The following is a 20,978-nucleotide window of genomic DNA, read 5'->3' as shown; positions in this document are numbered from 1 at the left end:
GCAGACCCCCAACCGCCGCGTCGTGCAGCGGCGCTGTGCCCAGGCAGGAGGCAAGAGAAAGACTCAGGAAATCCTGGGGAAGCAATTCCCAGGCCTGCGGTTCCTGCATGACTTCCCAGGTCACCTTCTGAGCCTTTTTCCCGCAGCTGCCCGTGCTCCTGTGAAGCCCGGAGCTGGCCTACTTGGAGGGCGGAGGAGACAGGGTCTCAGGTGCTCAGAGTGGGAGCAGGTGCTGGAGGGGCCCGGGGTTGGGGGCTCTGGTACTCAGTGATTGGTCCTCCCAGGGACATCCTCTGAGGAAGGACTTTTCATGAGACAGGTGGGCAGTCACTGGGCCTGCTGGGCTGCACACTGATTGCTTGGTCAGCCCCAGCCCTGAGGAGCAAGGCTGACGTGGGCAGGCAGGAGGGAAGGGGGTGCTGAGAGAGGCCTGGGGCAGGGAGGGAGCTTGGGAGCTCCCAACCAATGAGGGGAACTGACAGGAGAAGGGAGCCCGAGGCTGGCACCAGGCCAGGCCCTGGGCTGAGCAGAGCCGGATGGCAGCCTGCAAAGGACCCAATAGAGGACTTGTGCCAAGGGCTCTGCACAAGCAGAGCTCCGATGCAGGTTCCCCCCACCCCTACCCCGACCCGGGAGCAGTCCAAGTGTTCACCATGGAAACCCACTGGAATTAGAGGAAAAGGAGGCTGAGGGGCACTGTAGTGGTGGCTCCCCAGTCTACCCACCTTTCAGCCCCGGAGCTGGCCCCACAGCCGGAAGCTGCATGGTGTCCTGTGGAGTTAAACAGGGATCAGGGCCCGCAGTGGGCAGAGGCCGGGCCATGGCCCATCCTAGCACCTGGCTCCTACAGAGTAAGCCCCAGCAGGGCCACCCAGCCTCTGTGTCCATGGGGCTGAAGTCGGAGGCTGAGGGCCACTCCTGACCACAGGCCCGACCCTCCACCCCCCGCTGCTGAGCCCCGGCCTCTCTCCGGCCTTAGTTTCCCTGCACATGCGCGGGGGTGGGGAGGCTGGCTGGACAGCGTGCCTGGGCCGCCGACTCTGACAGCCCATCTTCTGGGTGACAGTTTCAATACCAGGCTCTTATCTGCCAGGACAAATATTTGGGAAAGTGTGATGAAAGGCCTGGAGGAGAAGGAGGGGTGAGCAGAGCCCAGAGAACGCCACAGCTCCCCCAGCACAACAGGAAATGGAGGCGGCTGTGGGAAGGGAAGCGGGGAGGGGGATCAGGGTTGTGGAATGTGGGGGGTGGGCTTGGCCCCCTCACCTCAGCCCAGAGCAGCGCAGAGAGGCCCAGGGGAGAGGGGCTGGGAACTAGGCCCGGGATCTCAGCAAGGCTTCCAAGGACCGTGGAGGCCACTGAACAATACCCCGGGTGGCCAGATGGGGGAAACTGAGGCTGGAGAAGCAAGGACGTTTGCCCAAGGTTCTGAGAGGGAGATGGAGACAGAAGCAGACAGAAGAAACCCCAGAGACACAGAGAGAGGAGCTCCACGAAGACACACAGCGTGGGAGGCACGCATGGAAGCAGGCTGAACTGGGGACTCCATGCTCTGTCCCTGCCTTGGATCCCAAATAACCACCAAGGACCAGATAAGGCCAGGGTCTGTACAGCATCGATAAGAGGGAGGCCAGAGGTGGACACGGTCAAGGGCAAGACTTGTGGGAAAGGACAAGGAGCCTCCCGATGCTACAGGCCTCCTCAGTAGCTGCCCAGCCTGGTGCTGCCCTAGGGCCCCGCCCAGCTCATCCCCACAGCCCCACCTCACCCTGTGTTTCCAGCTCAGGGCCGAGGAGCCAGGCCTGAGCCCTGGCACGCCTGCCTCTCATGCCACGGCCATCTCTGCGGCCTTGGTCTCCAGCTATCCATGAGGAGTGAAGGCCAGTGTCCCACCCAAGCAGGGCCGCATCGCACACTGTGGGGGACAGACCCTCAGCCTCAGCAGATCTGCTCTCCTCCAGCGCCTCCACCCCCTCTCTTCCGGCCGGCCTGCCTGGGGGTCCTCTCCCCGATTTGACTTGCTCCACAAGGTCAAAGCTAGCCCTCCTGGTGCCCCCTGCACAGCATGCCCCAACCCCTCCAGATGGACGCCAGGCCCCCTCGGATAGGAGGGCACAGCGCCACAGCGGAGCCAGCAGCCCCCACAGAGGCCCATGTGCCCCTCGGTGGGTGCCCCTCTGGCTCCCCTCTTCCTGCCGGAGATCTCAGCCAAAGAAAATCATTAGCAGCCCAGACTGGGGGAGGGGCTGCAGCCCAGCCTCCCACCCCCACCCCTTCCCAGCCGCCCTGGCTGGCCACACTGTTTATTATTATAAAGAAGGAATCTGGTCGGCTGGCCGGGAGAGGAGCGGTCACAGCAAAGAGGCTGGCCCGGCTGGCTGTGTGGGCTGGGCCCTCGTGGCATGTGGCCCCCGATGCTGCTCCACTGTGGTACCCAGTCGCCTCTCCTCCAGGGTCTCTCCTGCTGGGCCTGTGACTAGGGGTGGCTCAGAGTCTCTAACACTCCAAGCCAGGAGGGACCCTTCTTGAATGGGTAGCAGAGGTCTAGAGAGAGACAGGCGCATGCTACAGTAGCATGGCAAAAAGGTACATTCAGGCTATGCACAAGGGACAGGCTAGGCAAAGAGGCTCAGAGAGTCTGTAGACACCCCTAGAGCCTGGAATGGCATTGCTACGAGGCAAGCATGTGTGTTCCCTGCACGAGGATTCTCGCACCCACTGTGAGATGAGCGGTCTGCAGCCGGCTCTGCCTTTTTCCCATCCCCACACAGAGGTTTGGAGAGGTCCTTCAAAGAGCTGTCCGCAGGGCAGGCAGGGCAGCACGGCCGCTCACGCCGCCATCTGGGACCCACATGTCTCATATTGCAGCCCTGCTTTCAGTTCTAGCAACCCCTCTTCCAGTCCAGCTTCCTGCTGTTGTGCCCGGGAGGCAGCAAATATTCGGGCCCCAGCCATCCCTGTGGGAGACCCTGATGGAGTTCTGGGCTGCTAGCTTGTGACTTCAGCCTGGTCCAGGCCTGGCTATTGCAGACATTTGGGGAGTAAATGAGTAGACAAAAGATATTCTCTCTCTCTTTCCCTCTCTCTCGCTCTCGCTCTCACTCTGTCTTTCAAGTAGATGAAAATAAATATAAAATTTTTAAAAGCTATTGGCTTGGAGCTGGTGTTGTGGCTTACTGGGTTAAGCTGTTGCCTGCATCACCAGCATCCCATATTGGTGCTGGCTCAAGTCCCGGCTGCTCTACTGCTGATCCAGCTCCCTGCTAATGCACCTGGGAAAGCAGTAGAAGATGGCCCAAGTGCCTGGGCCTCTGCACCCATGTGGATGAGACCCAGATTAAGCTTCTGGTTCCTGGCTTCAGTCTGGCCCAGCCCTGGCTGTTGAGGTCATCTGGGGATTGAACCAGTGGGTGGAAGACTTCTCTCTCTCTCTCTCTCTCTCTCTCTCTCTCTCCCCCTCTCTGTAACTCTGCCTTTCAAATAAATATATCTTTAAAAAAAAAAGTTGTTGGCCTAAAAAATAGCATCCCTATTCTAAAGTGCTGCCTTAAAAGCTATTTTTTACATTTATTTGAGAGGCAGAGACAGAGCTCGCAGTTGCTGGTCCACTCCCCAAAAGCCTGCAGCAGCCCTGAGCCAGGCCGAGGCCAGGGACCCAATCCAGGTGTCCCACGTGGGTGGCAGGAACCCAATCACGTGAGCCATCCCTGCTGCCTCCCAGGGTCTGCATTAGCAGGAAGCTGGAGGCAGGAGCCAGAGCCAGGCATCGCCCCCAAGCACTCTGATGTGGGATTCAAGCATCCCAGCTGCCTGAATGCCGGCCCCTGCTCTGTCTTCTTGTCTGGCCAGGGAGACGTTTCTAGTCAGTGTTATTCCCACTGGGGTGGTTTGAGGAGGTAGGAGCTGGTGAGAAAGAGAGCCACATTCCTGAGGGCACAGTCATATGCAAATCCAAATCCCAGCTCATTGGAGTTTTCCTGACGGCTCCATGGAACACTTGCTGTGTGACCTTGAGCAAGTTATTTCCCTGTCTGGGCCCGTTTCCCCTTCCATACAATCGGGAGTAGGACAGCAGGTATTCAGGGGACTTTCAGCCAAATGAAGTGGTAACATCGACCGGTAGGGGGCAGTAGGGGGCGGGCGGCACAGGCAACAGGCTGGAGGACAGAGATGACCCAGAAGGGACGCAGGGCGGCTGGACGTGACCTCCCGGGCCATCGGGCATGACTCCCGGACACCCTAGGTTGTGCACCCAAGGACCTCCTCGTGCTTCTCAGGGGCGGCTGTGGCTCCCGCCCTCCCCAGGAAGGCCCAGGCAGCTGACCTGGGGAGGGCAGTGGGCTTGCCTGTGACCACGCCCCTTCGTTAGGGAGAGGGCTGTGCAGTGGAGAGAAGCCCCCTGGGACAACATGGGTGCCACGGTCAGGGATCAGGCACCCCCTCCCTGCCACACTGTTCTGCCTGAATCATGCTAGCTCCCCACCCCTGTTTGCCCATGGGAAGGGTGCTGTGTGCCAGGAGGCCCTCGTGATGCCTCCGCTCTGGTCCAGATCGGAAGGACAAAGGTCTGAAGAGAGGGTCCTGGTCCTGCTCCTCCCTGCGGAGGAGAGGGAGCCCCAGGGGAGCAGAGTGCGAACGTCAAGTCCAGCGCAGGGGAGCAAGGACGCGTCAGACGCCGCTCCCAGGGCCCCAGCCCTCCCTCCTCCCAGCACATACACTTCTTCCCCCCTTTCCCACCGCCCTCATCTAAATAAATCCACTCCATCTTGGCCACATCCGCCAGCGGCAGCTTCCCTCCCTCGGGGTCCTGAGGCTCCCACGACACAGGCAGGGGAGGGGGAGGCCTGCACGCGGCCAGCATATGCACACAGCACGGATGGCTGCCTACACGCTCGCTCACACGCTCCTGGGAAGCACGTATGTGTGCAGCAGGCCATGTGCACTCAACATGTGTACGCCCACACAGGACACACATGCACAAGCTCCCCCTGCACCCAGGGCACAGGCACGTGGCGCAGACTGCCACTGGTGCTCTCTCCCAGGCCTGGCAGGGACACAGCCATGGGCAACAGATCACATGTGGGCCTAGCATATGCGACACACACACAGCATGTGCGCACGGGACCCCCAGCCTCCCCTGGACACACAACCATACGCACGCACACTCTAGAAAGCCAGTGTGCCGTGTACAGTTTTGAGCACTTGAACATAAGGATTTACTTGATCCTCAGTCAACTCCACGAGGAAAATGCAGTGATCAGCCCCATTCGAGAGGTGGGAAAAGTGAGGCAGAGCATGCTTGAGAACCTGGCCTAGAAACCCAGAGCCTAGGAGCACAGAGCTCTACGCCACTCCCACACCACCATGTCTCTGATCAAGACAGGGCAGTGGAGTCGGACAGGGACAGACGGAGGTGAGCTTTGGTGGTTTTGCGTCATAGGCTGGAGAGGGCGGTATCAAAGAGGAGCCCACACCCCTGCTGGAAACACTGGGAGGCAGGAGGGTGTGAGCCCTGCGGGGACAAGGCCGTTTTTGGAGCCAGCCTAGAATGCGGCCAAAGGTCAGCACTGATAGCGGCCCATGAGCTGGCTTAGGGTGTGGAGGCGCCTGGGGGCTCCAAGTGGACAGTGGGACACTCAGATTGGGGCAGGGACAGGCTGGGCGGAAGCAGCTGGCAGATGGGGAAGGGAGGAGGGGCTGCCGGGTCAGGTCCCAGGCCAGGGGTGCCGGGAATAAACAAGATGCCCGAGGGAGGAGGAGGAGGAGGCCCAGGCCTGGGGATCACGGGGTCAGAGTCTTGGAATGTCAGAGCTGCACAGCCCCCAGGGGTCATCTGTCTGGTCCAGCCCCTCCCCGGGCCCCATTGAACAGACGGGGAAGCTGAGGCTAAGTGGGGGGAGGTCCTGCTGCTCTGGGAAGGGGGGCTCAGGGGCCTGAAGGGGCTGGGCTGGGTGGTCCCTGCCCCTAGCCCCTGCTCAGATGTGAGGGTGGGGGAGAGGGGGTTCAAGGCTCCGGACTACAGATCCCTCCCTCTCCTGTCTGCAGCAGACCCCCTCCCCCCTGCTCTGTCCCTGCCAGGCAGGAATTAGCAACTGAGGCTTGGAGGAGGTGACTGGCCGAGTGGCTGGCAGAGGAGGGACACAGACTCCAGGCTCCAGACCGAGCCAGCCCTGGTCCCCTCTCGTCCACAGCATGTTGGTTCACAGCCCCCACCGACAGTGGGACCACAGGGGCCTGCGTTCTCGTCCCAGCCCTGCCCCTCCCCGGGCCTCAGTTTCCCCATCTGTACAGTGGTGTGGACAGGGCTGACGTGCTGCGGCTGTGGCAGACAGCTTCGTTGAGCTGGAATGCAGGGGTGGGGGCAGGGGGTGGGGGGGAGTGCAGAGGGACAGCCAGGATGTCATGACTCAGCTCAGAGAAGGCAGCCAGCTCCAACTTAGGGTTGGGGGGGAAGCGACATCTAGAACTGGGGTTAGGAGGCCTCCGCCCACAGCTGGGGAGTACAACAGTGACAGCGGCCCAGCCTGGACCTGGCCGAGCCTGGCCCCTGCGGCCTTCCCCAGGCGGGCTGAGATGTGTGTGACGGTGCAGCATGGGTCAGCAGTCACCCTGAGAGCCAGGACAGACAGCAGTGGCAGGGACTAGGGAGGCCCCTGGGAAGGGGTGGAGGCTCCCGCCTGCCCCCCTAAATCCTATACCCCACTATGTCTGGCGGGGAAGGCTCAACACCCCACTTCTATGGTAGAAATCTCCCACCAGGCTCAGGGTCCGAGCCAGGGCTGAAGGGAGGGGGTGAGCAGCTGGCCCATGTGGCACGGTGGCACCCAGGCCCGGCACCTCTGCCACGCAGCCTCAGGACTGTGGTGTTTGCCAGGGACTCACGGCGGCCCCCTGCACAGAGCAGCAGAGGCCACCAAGCCGGTGCCTCCCGGTCCAGGAAGATGAAGAGCAGTGTGGGCTCATGGGAGGCTGTCCTGACCCCCAGCCCTGCCCCTCAAGCCCTCCCAGGTGCCCCTCAGCCCCGCCCTTCCAATGCCTCACTCTCACCTGCTGTCAGTCCCACCAGAAGGAACCCTTCAGAAACACAGCCCAGATCTGTCTCTCATGGGCCCTGAGTGGCGCGCCCTGGCCCTGCCCACAGCACCTCCTCACCAGCTCCCCAGGGCCCATACTTGTCACTCACCCTCCCCAGGGGGCCTCCCCAGGGACACAATGGAAAGAAATGACCTATTTTCTGGAAGTCCAAGAGAAAAAGAAACATCTGTCTGGAGAGGAGCCAGGCTGATAAAAAAGAGACAGATCCCCCTAGGGACCCCCCCTCCTCTCCACCACAGCACAGCCCCCTCACCCTCCAGAGCCAGAGCCCTGGGCCTGGGGGATGGGGAGAGCGTGCGGCAGCTCCTTGGAACAGCGCGTGGGAAAGCGCTCAGTGTGTGCCTCACGGCCGGCCGCTGGGGGCCCAAGGGAGGGGCCCGGGTCCCCACAAGGCTGGGAAACAGCCGAGAAGGAGGTCAGTGAGGGAGGGAGGCCCAGCGGCGTCTGCCCCTGCCGCTGCAGCCCGCAGAGTGAGCACTTCCTGCCTCGCTCAGCGCCTCGCTGGCCTCCCCTCTCCAGCCCTGCAGCCACCCCCTAGGCCTTATGGCCTGGCTCTGCCCAGGCCCCCTGGCTCCCATATGGGCCCTCATCAGCCCTTGGAAAAGGCACAGGGACCCTGGTGCCCTTCAGAGTAGCACCAGGAGAAAGAAGAGTGACCCCTGGCGCAGCCCTCATCAGAGCAAGCCCAGGCTGTCAGGGCTGATGGACGAGGAAACTGAGGCAGGGATATCGCTGACCCGAGACCCCAGAGCTCGCTGGCTGGCCACACGGCCCCAGAGTGCGCAGACTCAGGGTCCCCGTGACAGCCCGTCTAAGGCAGGCGCAGCGTGCAGGAGCCCCACTCACGGGGGAGCTTGACCCACGCTGCCGGCCTCGCTCTCTCCGGCCACTTCCCGCCGCCTGCCCTCATCCTCCCACACTCTCTGTGCACCTGGGCGCAGCTGCAGCTGAGGGGTACACAGTCACAGCTGTTCTCAAGAGCCCTACAATCCTGGGGCTGGGAGGGGCCGCACGTGCCACCCTCCCTCCCTGCCATCACACATCTCTGGTGACGGGGGTCTCACTCCCTCCCCTGCGGCCCACCCCGTTCTTGGCAGCTCATTGTCAGAGGCCAGACGACCCACGAATGTTCTTCACTGCATTGAGCACAGCCTGCCTCGCTGGGTCCTGCTTCCACCCACCGACCTCCCGGCCCATTCACCACTCCCCAAACTGAAAGCAAACCCAAGCCCCTGCTAATCAGAGGCAGGTACTCTGCTACACGGGATGCCCCACTGATTCGGCTCATCCTCACGGCCCCGCATTATTCCCACTTCACAGAGGAAGAAGCTGAGTCTCCGAGAAGCTTGGGGGGATGCCTTGGGTCACGTGGCCCGTCAGTAAAGAAGCCAGGACAAGATGAGGCCAGTTTGACACGAAAGCCTGAAAGCCTGTATTTTTATATTATTATTATTATTTGCTTGAAAGGAAGAGAAAGAGATATTTCCCATCTGCTGGTTCACTCCCCAAATGTCTGCAACAGGTGAGGCTAGGCCAGGCCAAAGCCCGGAGCCAGGAACTCAATCCAGGTCTCCCATGTGGGTGGCAGGGACCTAAGTACTTGAGCCAACACTGGCTGCCTCCCAGGATGCACACTGGCAGGAAACTGGAATCGGGAGTGGAGCCAAGACTTGAACCCAGGCACCCTGGGTTAACCACTGAGCCAAGTGCCCATCCCCAAGCCTGTAGTCCTGACCACCAGGCCAGACCACCTTTGTCTGCAGAGAGCCGCTCCCGTGTGGCACACATGCACGTGGGGTCCACACAGAATCCAGGCTCTCAGAAACAGGAGGAGCCTCGGGCGTCACTGAGGGCAGTGGGTATGCGGAGCCTGCCCCAGGTCCCCCACCGTTTGATGCCGGGCTGGGCATAAAATCAGAAGCTGTGCGCACTGCACACTCAGGGCCAGCACCCGAGGCTGAGGAGACCCTGGGTCTGCCAATGGCAGTGCCTGTCCCAAAGCCATGTGAGCTGAGCATCCCGGCAGCCGTGCTAGGTGTGTGGCCAGCGCTGCTCCAGGCCTGCCCCCGCTGGGGCCCCAGCAGCCCCTCCACCCTGCACAGCCGGCAGGCCCTCTGCAGCTGCAGAGTTGCAGGCCTCCGCCATCCCTGGGCTGCCCCCTGCCCCCCGGAGCCTCATCTCCGGCCGGCGCCATGGCAACGGAGAGCGCCAGGCCCTGGCAGCCGAAGGAGCCCCTGAGAGGGGTCCCAGGCTGAGGCTGGGGAGGGGGGCGCGGCAGGCGCAGACAAGCAAACCTTCTGTTCCCCGGGCTGCTGCCAGCCCCGGACCGGCCATGCGCCGGGGTGGGAGCAGCCAATGGAATGGGTCCTCAGAGCCAAGTGGGCAGGGGGCAGGACCCCCACGTACCGACCCACCAGCCAGAGTCCACAAGGTGGGCAGGGGCTGCGTGCTAGGGGGAGTCCTGCCATTGACTGATTCTAATTAGGGGACATTGACATTCCCCTCAGAGCCCTCCTGTGCGGCCACTCGGGCAGGGCGAGAAGGCCCTGCTGCACTGACCCTCTTGCTCCCTCGGCGTCCGCTCCCCTGTTGGTTCCTCCATGTGCTGTGACTCTCACTGCCTCAGTTTCCCCCCCTGTAAAGTGGGGCTGGCCGTGAAGTTGTCGAGACTGGTCCAAGGCGGCCGGACAAGCAAAATGCTTAGAACACGGACTGGCACACAGCCCTCTGCGAAGCCAGTGGACATCTGATTGTTATTACCGGTTCTCTTGCGGGGGAGTAAGTCACTCCCTCAGCCCAAGTGCACGCCGAGAAGGCTCGGCTGGGCTTGGAAGCCAAGGGGTGCGCGTGAGAGATGAGATGGTGCAGAAAAACCCCGGCCCGCCCAAAAAGCATCCTCAGGAAGGGGCAGCTGCTGTGCCTGCAGGGAGTAGGAGCAGCTGCAGCCATCCCAGCACGCCGAGGCTCAGCCGGGGGCTCTCGGCCCAGCACAGCAGGGACTTTCCACCCAGCTAGCATCAGAACCCAAGGCTGATGACTCCTAGTCCACCATCTACTGAGCTTTCCGATACCTCGGTCTTAGTCCCTTAATTTGATTGCCCACAAACCAGAAACCCCATGTAATAATTATTTAGAACATCTCTGAGCTCCTCAGATGGGACTTGGGCTTACAGCAGGTGCTCAATGGATGCTCACCCAGCATGAGAGCTCAAACGGCTCTGCAAGGTCGGTTTTTCTGGTCCTCGGGCCTGGGGTCTCAGCTCCTGCTTTCCCCTTGCCCCTCTCACCCCCACCCCAATAACAGGCTTCACGAGGCTGGGAACTGGGTTGTGCAGGCAATGACGACTCGCCCTCCAGAGGGGTGATGAGGGAGAGTGGGTGCAGGTAGAACACAGGCATGGGACTCTGCCATGCCAGGCTGTGCCCAGTACCGCCAGGTCATGGCAAGGCATGGGAGCTCAGCCAGGCTCCAGCCCAAAGCCACCTAATCTCAGATGCAAGTCCTGGTTCTGCTACTTGGTAACAGTGAGACCTTTCTAAACTTAACTGCTTAGCGTCTCAACTTCCCAGAAAACCACATTGCTCTGAGGGTTAGTGACGGTGAGGAAAAGCACTGGATACCAACAAGGTCCTCAGTAGACAGCGACCACTGCCATTGTAGGATTATTCCAGGGCAGAGGGAAGCCGGGCCACCTGCGGGCTGTGGCCTTGAGCTAGGCCTTCGAGGGTTATGTGTGAGCAAGGTTAGGAAAGGGAGATTGACAGGCATGTGGGAGAGATGGCAGGGAGGGCTCTGCCAGCCTGGAGCCTGGGGCTCTCGGCAGAGGCAAGCAGTGGGTTGCTTTGGGAAAGGTTTGGAGGGCTGGGACAGGATCAGGGTTTTTCTTTGGAAGCGCAGGGAAGCCGGCTTTCCGCCATCAACAGTCATGGGGGCTGGCTGGCTGCTGGCCGGGCAACAAAAATGCTGCGGCTCCAGGCACTGGGGGTGGGAGGAGTGGGGGCTTCGTGCAGGGGAGGGGCAGGAGCAGAGTGGCATCTTAGGGAGGGCTGTGGATTAAGATGGGGACAGTGAGGGCAGTTTCTCACGTGAAGCCACCCCAAACCCAGCCTGAATTCCCTAACGAGACCTAGGGACATACCTTGTGGAGCAAGTGCAAATTGAAAATGCAGGCTCCTTGTTAAAATAACAGGAGTTTTGAGTTGATGGGTGCAGAGACTGAACCATGCGTATACCCTTCTAAGCAAGAGGCTTCCATGAGGGTGAAAGTCATTCTTTCTCCCTGGACTAAGGGGGAGCCCATCCATCCATCCATCCATCCATCTGTCCAACCATCCATCCAGCCTGCTATCTATCCATCCATCTATCCATCTATTCACCTGTCCGTCCATCCATCCATCCATCTGTTTAATTGTCTATCCAGCCTTCTATCCATCCATCCATCCTCCCACTAACCCACTTCTGCACCTCTCCATGTATTTATCTATCTATTCACTATTGCAAAATCCATTCAGCAGGTAAGTGCCAAGCTGGAAGCTGACAAGGACATAAACACAGAGGACTAACCCACAGTCCATGGGGTCAAAGGTGAGCCTTTCCTTCAAGACGTTGTCTGGGTTGGGAAGGACCAAGTCTTTTGTGACATGTTTATAAAGCTGAGCCCTGCCCCTTGGGGATGGCTGGACCCCCCCTCCCCCACACCCACCCAGGATCAGCCTCAGGCACGGAGCAGCTTATGTTCCATTTCCCAGGAAGGGAAACCAAGGGCACCTCCAAGGATGGGGGAAAACAGCCACGAGAAGCCTGGCAGGGATGCTCCGGGGCTAAGGACATAGCCAGGTGGACCTCCAGGGTCCCTGAGATTCCCTCTGGCCCCTTCCCCTCCCCCCCGCCTCGACTTCCCCTAAGAGGAAACTTCAGCCGGACTGGAGAAGTGGAGTGAGCCGAGGTTCGCTCGTCCAGAAAGCTACCCAGGGCTTCCCCTCCCTCCCTGGGATGGCCGTGCTCCTCTCCAGCCCAAACTCTGCCCTCTGGCCTCACCCCAGAGAGACGTGGCGGCTGAGCCCTGGACACAGAGCTGGTGAAGTCCTGGCACGGACGGCGGTGCACAGGAAAACGGGTCCCGGGCTCAGCGCCATCCCTGATGATCTGTTGGGCCTTGGGTGCATCCCTTCTCCTCTCTGGGAGCTACTGTGGCCCCCACACATGAGGAAGTCCACCCAGGTGGCCCTGAAAGCCTTTTACACCTCTGACATTGAGGAACTTTCCACGCCATTCTCCCTAGCGACGGCCCTGTGCGTCACAGGGCGGGGAAGCAGGTACCTCGGGCAGACCAAAGCTTTCGAGTGCCCGAGACATCAAATAGACCAGATCTGAAGGGAGGTGGAGAGAGGGCATTCACGCAGCAATACACTTTGATTTCCAATCTCCTCTGGCAGGCTGGGGGTGGGGTGCCCTGGAAATCATCTGGTGTTGAGGGGTGCTGGCAGCCCTTTTGCTGAAGCTCTGGACCTGAGGCTTGGGAGGGGCTGCAGCAAGTGTGTGAAATCCACACTCACTGTCCCCAGAGGTGGGCTCTGCCTCCATTCCTCCCCCTTCCCTCCAGACCCCAGCACTCTACGGTACCGATCCTTGCTTCCTCCTCAAATCAGAGCACAGGAGGCTTGAAAACCACATGGGACGGGGCCCACAGGGTCACCACACGCATCTGCAGCCCTAACAGACCCACTGCCCCAGTCTCCTTGTTCACGATCCCAGGAAAACAGGCAGGTGGGCTCGCCAGGAACACACCCTTTGAGTCCCAGAGAAACTGAGCGTGCAGAGGGGCTGCTCTCATTGTTCAAAGGTTCCTCCTCCTTGTTGCAGGTTCAAGTTTTCCATTAGTGGCCATCGATCCTGACCTCTTTTGGTAATTGTAGAGAGAAAGGCTAAGAAAACCCCTTTCATCGTGACGTTAAATATGCATGACCCCTGAGCACACGGCACGGGCCGATCTGGGCTGGCTAGGCTTGGGATCCTGGAATTGTTTTCGGGTTGTTAGGGAGTTCAGCAATCATTTGTGCCTACCTCCTTGGTGGATGGATAGGAAAACCGAGACCCAGAGAGGGATGGACTGGCCCATGGTCACAGGGGTTGACGGGCTGCTGACCACCCCTGGAAAGCTATGTGGCCTCCACAGCTGATGCTGGGTCCCCAGGGGTGTCCAACCCCACTCAGCTCTGGAATCAGAGATACCCAGGTGCAGGCCCCGGCTCCGTCACTCCCGCTTGGCCAGTGGCCTCAGGTCTGCCCCCAGGAAATACAGGGGCCTCATTCAGCGCCTTAGGTCATCTCACGGCTCCCACAAACTGCCCTGCTGCTCACCGAGGAGACCAAGGCCCAGAGAGGCAAAGCCCTGGCACAGAGTCACACAGCCAGAAGCTGGAGGGACAGAGGGCTGGTCACTAACTGGTCATCGGATGCCCGAGCCTGGCTTTGTTTATCCACGGTGCCCACTGCCTCCCAGGTGTAGAAGCAGCCTGGGGAGGGGACAGGAGCTCTGAGGTTGGCCCCACACGGATTTGAATGAGCAGGGCCAGTGCTCTGTCTGCTGACTGTGAATGCACGGTGCTTTCCACCGCCTGCCTCACATCTGGCGCCAATTACAAGTCCTAGCTCTTCTCCCCACAGAGGAGGGAGGGCTGCCCGGTACCTTCTGTCTAAGAGCAGGAGGGCAGGGTGTTCCTTCCTCTCTGCAGACCAGGCGAGGGCCCGGCAGAGACAGACACCCTCCCACCAGGGGCAGGCTCCGCACGCACCCCACTGCCCCCTGGCCAGGAGTGCTCTGGCAGCAGGAGGGTTAAGCCTTTGGCTTCAGACAGACTCTGGTCCCAGCACCAACCAGACTGACTGCGTAGCCCTGGGAAAGCCACTCTGCCTCTCCCAGGCTTAGTTTTCTCATCTGCACAGTGGAATAACAACAGGATTTCAAAGCCTCGCTAAGAAGACTGCAGAGTGTGCCTGCCTGGGACTGGATGTCCCCGAATGGGTGAGACACAGGAGGACTCAATGACTGTGAAGCAGCTTGCTGAAGGCCTTTGTGTGCTCTGGGGGTGACAGAGGCAAGCAGAGCCATCCCTCGGTGCCCAGGGCTGGCGCAGGGGACAGAACACAAGACAGGGAAGCCTGGGGCCTGGACAGGCTCTGATGCGTAAGTAGCACACAAGCAAGAGGAGGGGGCCGAGCAGCAAGGCCCCCACACGAAGTGCATGGCAAGCACTTGCAAGACTGGAAGGAGCCAGGAGGGCTGCCTGGAAGAGACGGAGCAGGGAGGATCCCTGGAAGAAAAGTGATGAGGAAGGGCATTCCAGGCAGAGGACGCGAGGGCAAATGCCCACAGGCAGGCTGATGCAAATTCCTTCGCTAGGATTCTAGGATCTGCCTGGCAGGAACAAAAGGGCCAAGTCTGCAGTAACGAGGCAGGGGCGCTTACAACCTCTCCAAGACCTGCCCCCAATTCACTGTACCCCCCACCGTGGAAAGCAGGGAAAACAGCCGCCCGGTGCCTCTGGTGAGCACCACAGCGGAGCTCGCTCACAAAGCACAGCCCTGGCATGCAACAAGCGCCAAGCGGTGCAGCTGGGGCTCCAGTGGGCACTGGGGAGCCACCGGCAGCCTCTGGTTCCAGGATGGAGAGGAGAGGGGCACAGTCCAGCCGGAGGGAGGCAAAGAGGGGGCCTGAGAGCTGTCGCCTGCGCCTGCAAAGGAGCCCCCAGATCTGACAGCCAGGCCTCAGTTCCCCAGCCCCAGCTGCCACGGGGGCCTCCCTCACCCTCAAAACTTTCCCAGCGGCTGGGGGTTTGGAAGGACATCTCAGGAATCTGGAAAATTTGCAAATCCATTTAAATCCCCAGAGGTTGCCTAGTGGCAGGCTGGCCCAGGGCCAGAGCCGATTCTTAGAAGCAGAGCTAGGGCCCAGGGGCAGGGGCTGTGGCCCTGAGGTCCCCAGTGCCTTGGGAGGCCCCCTTTCCCTGCCCCCCTGCATGCCATCCCCCAGTTCCCCTCACTCCTGCTCCTGCCAGCTCTCCCCAGCCCCGCAGCCTGTACTGTGCCTCGGTGGTCCCCACATGGCCCCCAGAAACTTCTGGGGGTGTTTGATGAGGGCAGGAGGCAGCAGGGTTCATGGGGGGTAGGAGACAGGGGCAGAGGCCACCCATCCCAGAACAGGAGAAAGGAGAGAACTGGCTCCTCCAGTCCTGACATCACCCAGAGCCGCCCAGCCTCTTCCCATCTGGTTTTGTTAAAAATATTTCACATTTTTTATTTTTTTTACCTACCCAAAGAGGCACAGGCTGGGGTAAGGGGACAGGGCACTAGGACTGGGGTTCCCACCTCTCCCAGTTCTTACCTTGCTGCCGAGGGTTCTGGTGTGAGTACTGTCCCGGGCTCTGGACTGTCACCCCCTCCAGGAAGTCCTCCTTCTTGCCCTCTCCCGTTATCACAAAGACTTCGCTGGACCCACAGGGGCAGCAGCAGGGGTAGAAAGGCAAGAAGGGCTGTGGCAGACTCCTGGGGACTCGGGGGAACGGAGGGGCGGGGGGCTGCAGGGGAGGAGCGGGGCCGCCAGGAGGGGCCGCCCTGGGTCTGGCTGGCCGAGCGGGCAGGGCACTGGCCGGGCTGGGCTCAGGGGCTCGGCCGTCTCCTCCCTGTTGATCTCCTCTCTGGCTCGCAGAACTGTCCCGGGTCCCAGAGAGGGCGGGCGGGGACTGCCGGCCCGGGCAGCCCCAGGAGCTCACACCACTGTGGGCTTCCCTGCCCCCCCACTCTGGGGGAAAGGCTGCAGGGCGGCCTCTGATTGGCCCAGCCGGGGGAAGGGGGGTGCGGGCGGGCGGGAGGGTGGGAGGGTGGGCGCGTGCGTCTGTTTTCAATTTCAGGTTTTTTCCCTCTCTCTTTCTTTTCCCCGTTTCTTGTTTTTCTTCCTCCTTTCCCTCTGCTTTCTCCCTCCCGTCGCCTGCTCTCTCAGGATGTGAGGGGATGTTTAGAAATTCCGCAGCCCACGCCAGCCGCTGAGTCACTTTTATTAAAGAGTGGCTGGGCCTCACTCGCCTGCCGCCTGTATCTGACGGCTGGTGGCAGTCTCCTCTTGCCATGGCACCTGGGGGAGAGGGAGAAATCACCCTGTGCCTCAGTTTCCCCAGCTGTCAAGGAAGCTCTGGTCGCCTGTAGGGCCGGTTGAGCCACCAGTCAGTTCTTCTGCAGGCATATTAAGCAACTTCTATGTGACAGCCAGCGTACTCAGGGCTGCGGACAGTGGCATAGAAGCCACCTCTGATCCGGGGCCCTGCCTGAGGAGGAGGAGAGGTGGGGAGAGTGGACTCAGGGGTGGGGATCATCCAGCCCGAGGGCCATGTCAGACAGGCACGGAATCATTCGGCCTGGCCCTACCAAGGCAGCCACAGGCAGGGCCCAAAATTCAATAAATCTATAGCAGGCTCATTTTTAAGCTGATCATTTTGTATGGCCTGGGAATGATACCCAAACGGCCCTTGGCAGAAAAAAAAAAAAGGCTCCCCGCCCCCGAGAGGGACATGTGACCTAGGCTTGAGGGAACCAGGGAGCGCCTCTCAAGGATGGGGCCCAGAAGGGAGGGAAGGATGCCCAGGATGCTCAGAGGGAAAATGCAAGGCCCGACAGGAACCAGGCGGGGAGGAAACACAATCTGCCCGAGGGCACCCAGCACACTGCTTCAGATCTCAAGATACATGTTTTGGGCGCTCGAAGCCCCTAGAGGACAAGAACAGGATTTGTACCCATTTCACAGGCAAGGAAACAGAGGCTCAGAGAAGTGAGATGCACTTCCTGGGCCCACAGGGCAGGGGCAGAGCTGGCAGACCCTGGGTTCGGGAGACGCGTGCTGGAGGAGACACGGCCGCCAGCAGACGGCACCCCTGCCCTCCTTCTCCTCCTCCCTCTGCCACACTTCCATTCCTCCCACCCACCTTCCCCACAGGGGTCTGCGAAGGCCCAGGTCCCCGGCTGATGCTCTTCCTCGGACTGGAAGTCTCCAGCCCTCTGATGCCAATAAGACACTGCTTCAATTAAGGGGGCTTAGAGAGCAGAGCTGAGCACCCCTGCTCCCACAGCTGTGCACCTGGGGAAACTGAGTCCCGGAGGAGCAGAAAGGCACTGGGGCTGCACAGGACACGGGGGTCCTCCACACTGCCCCTGCCTCTCTGCCTCCCCAGCCCCTCCCAGGCCCCGGTGCAGCCAGCACAGGCATTTGCTTGAGCTGCCGCTCCACTGGAGCCCAGCAATTCACCTTGCAATCATCTCTTGGTTTTGCCCCCATCAGGACTGCCTAGCGGGGCATCTTGGCTGCACTGCCTGGAAGAGAGAGAGTCTCAGGCTGGCCCCAGGCCACCGGGGGAGGTAATGAGAGTGCCCTGGCCCAGGACTCTGGGGCAGCAGGGTCGTGGGGGAGCACAGAGAGACAGCACAGACTTTGGGCCCCCAGAACAATCTGTTGTGGTCCCAAACTCCCTCAGAAATTGACAGCTCCTCTGTTAGCACTGGCCGTGGCCTTCCACCTCCCAAGTCTTGTCCCAGTTGCTGCAACCAGGGCAACTTCGGTTAAGAGGCTGCTCTGGGATCCAGGAGGCCTCACCATAGACTGTGGGAGACCTCAGATACAGCCTTGGCTGCTCCTGAGCCTCAGTTTCCCCACCTGTTACATAATCCTGGGCTGGAAGGCCCTTGGGATGCTCTGTCTGCGTCTTCCCTTATAGCCGGACTCTCGCTAGGGAGACGAGCTGGTGGGTCCTAGGGCAGAAGAGCAGCTGGGGGCCAGAGAAGAGGCACAGAGGGGAGGGGGCAGCTGGTAGTGGCTCCCCTGGGAAGCTGGCGGCCGCCTGGTTTCCGGCTAGCCCAGCCGTCCGGCTGGCCCATCTGGAACCACTTAGCCCCTACCACCATTAACCCTTGGTGGGCACCAGGTTGTATTCCTCTCAACCGAGCCATGGCTGGGAGGCACGGAGCTACGTGGAGCACCACCGGGCATTGCCGATGGCGGGACAAGCAAGGCAACAGCGTCCCAGCTGCCAGCACAGGTCTGGGGCCAGAGACCGAGCTCCTGTTCAAAGGCCAGCTTCTCCAGTTCTGGACCCTATGGGTTTAGACCAGTCAACGTCAACGCCTGAGCCTTGGTCGCCTCACTGCAAAACGGAGATCTTTCAAGGACTACTTCCTGACTGGCAGGAGCCGTAGTGCACTGGGAGGGTTTGGCACGTGCCCGGGAGTGTGCTCGCTGAAGCAGCGACTCCCTCCCTGGAGCAGCAGTCCGTCCCCGTGTGCCCCTGGGCTGAGTGTTTCCCGTACGTCCCAGTGGGCAGGGCAGCAGTGGCAACGATGCTGGGAGCCCAGGCCAGCCCCAGATGCTCCTGTCTTGGGGAGGGCGAAAGGGCAGTGTGTACCCTGACATGTGTAGAGAGAGGGGGGCCTCCGGGCCTTAGGGTTCAGCACGTCCCCTCTCCAGAGTGTGCAGGCACACCCAAGAGTTAAGGACCCTGGGCCCTGATGCCAGCAGTTCCAGCCCAGCTCTAGCACATCCTAGCTAAGGGACCCTGAACAATTGCATTACCTGAGCTCCCTGATACTCAGTGCGTTTGGCTGTAAAATGGGCACACACGCCTGCCTCACAGGGCTGAGAGAGCGCACGGATGCACAGGCATTTTGTGCATGTCCTAGAATACAACAAGAAAGCGCCTCAAAAGGCGACAGCTGATCCTCAGCTGGAGCTGGAGCTGCTGTCACGGGAAGACACAAGGCTGGAGGGGAGCTCGGGTGAGCTGCTCACCTTACGGCCAAGATGACTGAGGCCAGGGCGGGACGGCGCCCTGCACAAAGCCCTGTGACAACTGGGGACACCACTGAGGCTTCTGTCGACACTCTAGGACCCGCACTGTTCCTCAGAAGGGGACAGATCCCCTCCCCTCCTCCCCTCAAGACCCCCACCCACGCTGGTCGGAGCCGGAAGCAGCAGCTCTCAGTGGGGCGGGGGTTAGGGGCCGGAAAGGGAGCCTGAGTGGGAGAACTCCCAGGAGGCCTGCTCAACACTCACTCAGGCAGGGCCAGCGGCCACCACATCTGGCTCTCCCACGCTCCCAGCCTGGCCCCGTGGAGGGGGTGGGGTGAGGAAGCAGCACACATGTCCCAGGCAGAGGCCAGAGAAGGGCCCTCAGCACATGTCCATTGGTCGCGCATGGAAACTGAGGCCCAGACGTGAAGGGACTGGCCTGAGGTTCCCCAGTGCAGACCCTGGGTGGGGCAGGCAGGTCCCCACGCACATGGCTGGGATGCCAGAGAGGCACAGCATGGGGGTCTGTCCCCACCTCCTGGACACTCAGCACAGCAGCCATCTGAGCAGGCCTGAGGCCCACCCCGGATGCCCAGGACTCCTCTTATTGGGCCAGACGGTAGCCACCGAGGTGCGCCAGGATCCCAGGGGGTGAGTGCTTTAAGATTCTGCCTGCTCAGCCCCTCCCCAGCGCCAGTGCTGGCTTCTGCCTCGGAGGGAGGCGCAGGAGCACAGGGAATGGCAGTGTGCCTGTGGCCCATGAAGAAGGGTCGCACCTTCAGGCAGGGCCCTGCAGGCCACGTGGCTCTCCCTCACTGGACAGACGCCCCTAAGGGCCAGAACCTGCTTGAGGGTGTCCAGCAGCTCTGGGGGTGGGGGCCTCCCACTCCAGCTCCCAGGCCTTCCTCCTTCCTCCGACCATCCTCCCACACAACAGTGTGAACTGAGCGCCCATCGTGGGCCTCGGAGCTCGGCACGAGCAACACCACGGAGAGCACTCAGGCTTGCCGGGGGTGCCCAGCACGACGAGACACAAAGACACAGGCTGCGGACACGGGCTCTCGTCTGGGCAGAGCGAGTCTTCTCCGACGAAGAAACACTTCGATGCGGACGCAGGCTGAGAGGCCACAAACAAAGCAGGGGTGGAAAACAGTGTCTGAGGCAGAGGGCAGGGCATGGGCGAAAACTTGGAGGCTTAGATAGAGCCGGTGTGCCTGAGCAGAGGAAGAACGGCTAGGCAGGGAGGGCTGTGAGGCTGGAGGAAGAGCGGGGGCCAGGACAGTCCAGCTTTTACCCCGAGGGCCAGCAGGGGCCACTGCAGGATTTTAAACAGGGCACTGAGGAGCCCAGGCCACTGCGGGGCGCTGTGGAGCATAGATGAGCCAGGCCTGAGCTGGGGTCCGGGCGGCGCCAAAGGTGTGGCGGGGCTGACCAGGCTGAACACTGCCCTGACTCTCTGCCTGCCTGGAAGGCTGCAGGAATGCACCCTATGAGGGACTCAGGACTTCCGGGCCTCGTCTGTGAGTGGTCCTGGCTCCTCCATGTTCTCCACACAAAGAGTCACACCCTCCTGCTTCCCATGAGGCTGCGCTGGGCCCCAGGCCTGGGCTCCCGCAGCCCCTCTGCTCCCTTCCTGTCTCTGTGCCTGGAGCTGCTGTTTCCCCAGCAGCCCTGGCCTCTTGGCATTCCTGGGGCCCATGAGCCCCCTTGTAGCAGCCTAGAGTCCCAGCGGGTGGCGCCCCAGCCTCTGCACGGCAGCGAGGGGAGGAAAGATGTTGGGAGGAGACAAGCGGCTGATGAGCAAAGTGCCCCTTGTAAGCCTCACCTCTGCCCCCCTGGAGCTGGGCAGAGCAGGAGTTACCATCCTCACTGCCAAGGTGGAAGCCAGGATTCAGAGAAGGGAGTTAATTTGCCCAAGGTCACAGAGCGAGGCTGAGGTTCACTGGGACTGGCCTCAGTTCCGCGCCTTTTCACTGCAGTCCAGAGCCAGCTTCCAGAGCCTGGAGGTGGGGAAAGCTGGGCCCAGAGCCTTTCCTCTTGCAGGGCCATAAACCC

At 61.0% G+C, this 20,978-nt stretch overlaps 1 protein-coding gene across 1 annotated transcript in view; it reads right to left on the bottom strand.

Moving 5' to 3' along the window:
• PDGFRB (platelet derived growth factor receptor beta) overlaps positions 1 to 15,568 on the bottom strand; it is a 34,724-nt gene extending 19,156 nt beyond the window's left edge. The window contains exons 1-2 of the mRNA XM_062188856.1: positions 15,480 to 15,568; positions 726 to 771 (exon numbers count right to left, since the gene is read on the bottom strand). Coding sequence (XP_062044840.1) covers positions 726 to 765 — 40 coding nt within the window. The 5' untranslated portion in view covers positions 766 to 771; positions 15,480 to 15,568. The remainder of the gene's footprint in view (positions 1 to 725; positions 772 to 15,479) is intronic.
• Between the last annotated feature and the right edge of the window lie 5,410 nt (positions 15,569 to 20,978).

The sequence above is a fragment of the Lepus europaeus genome, chromosome 4 (genome assembly GCF_033115175.1).
Source record: "Lepus europaeus isolate LE1 chromosome 4, mLepTim1.pri, whole genome shotgun sequence".
Taxonomy (NCBI): Eukaryota; Metazoa; Chordata; class Mammalia; order Lagomorpha; family Leporidae; genus Lepus; species Lepus europaeus.
The sequence above is the reverse complement of the archived record's forward strand: the minus strand, read 5'-3'. Positions and strand labels throughout refer to the sequence as shown.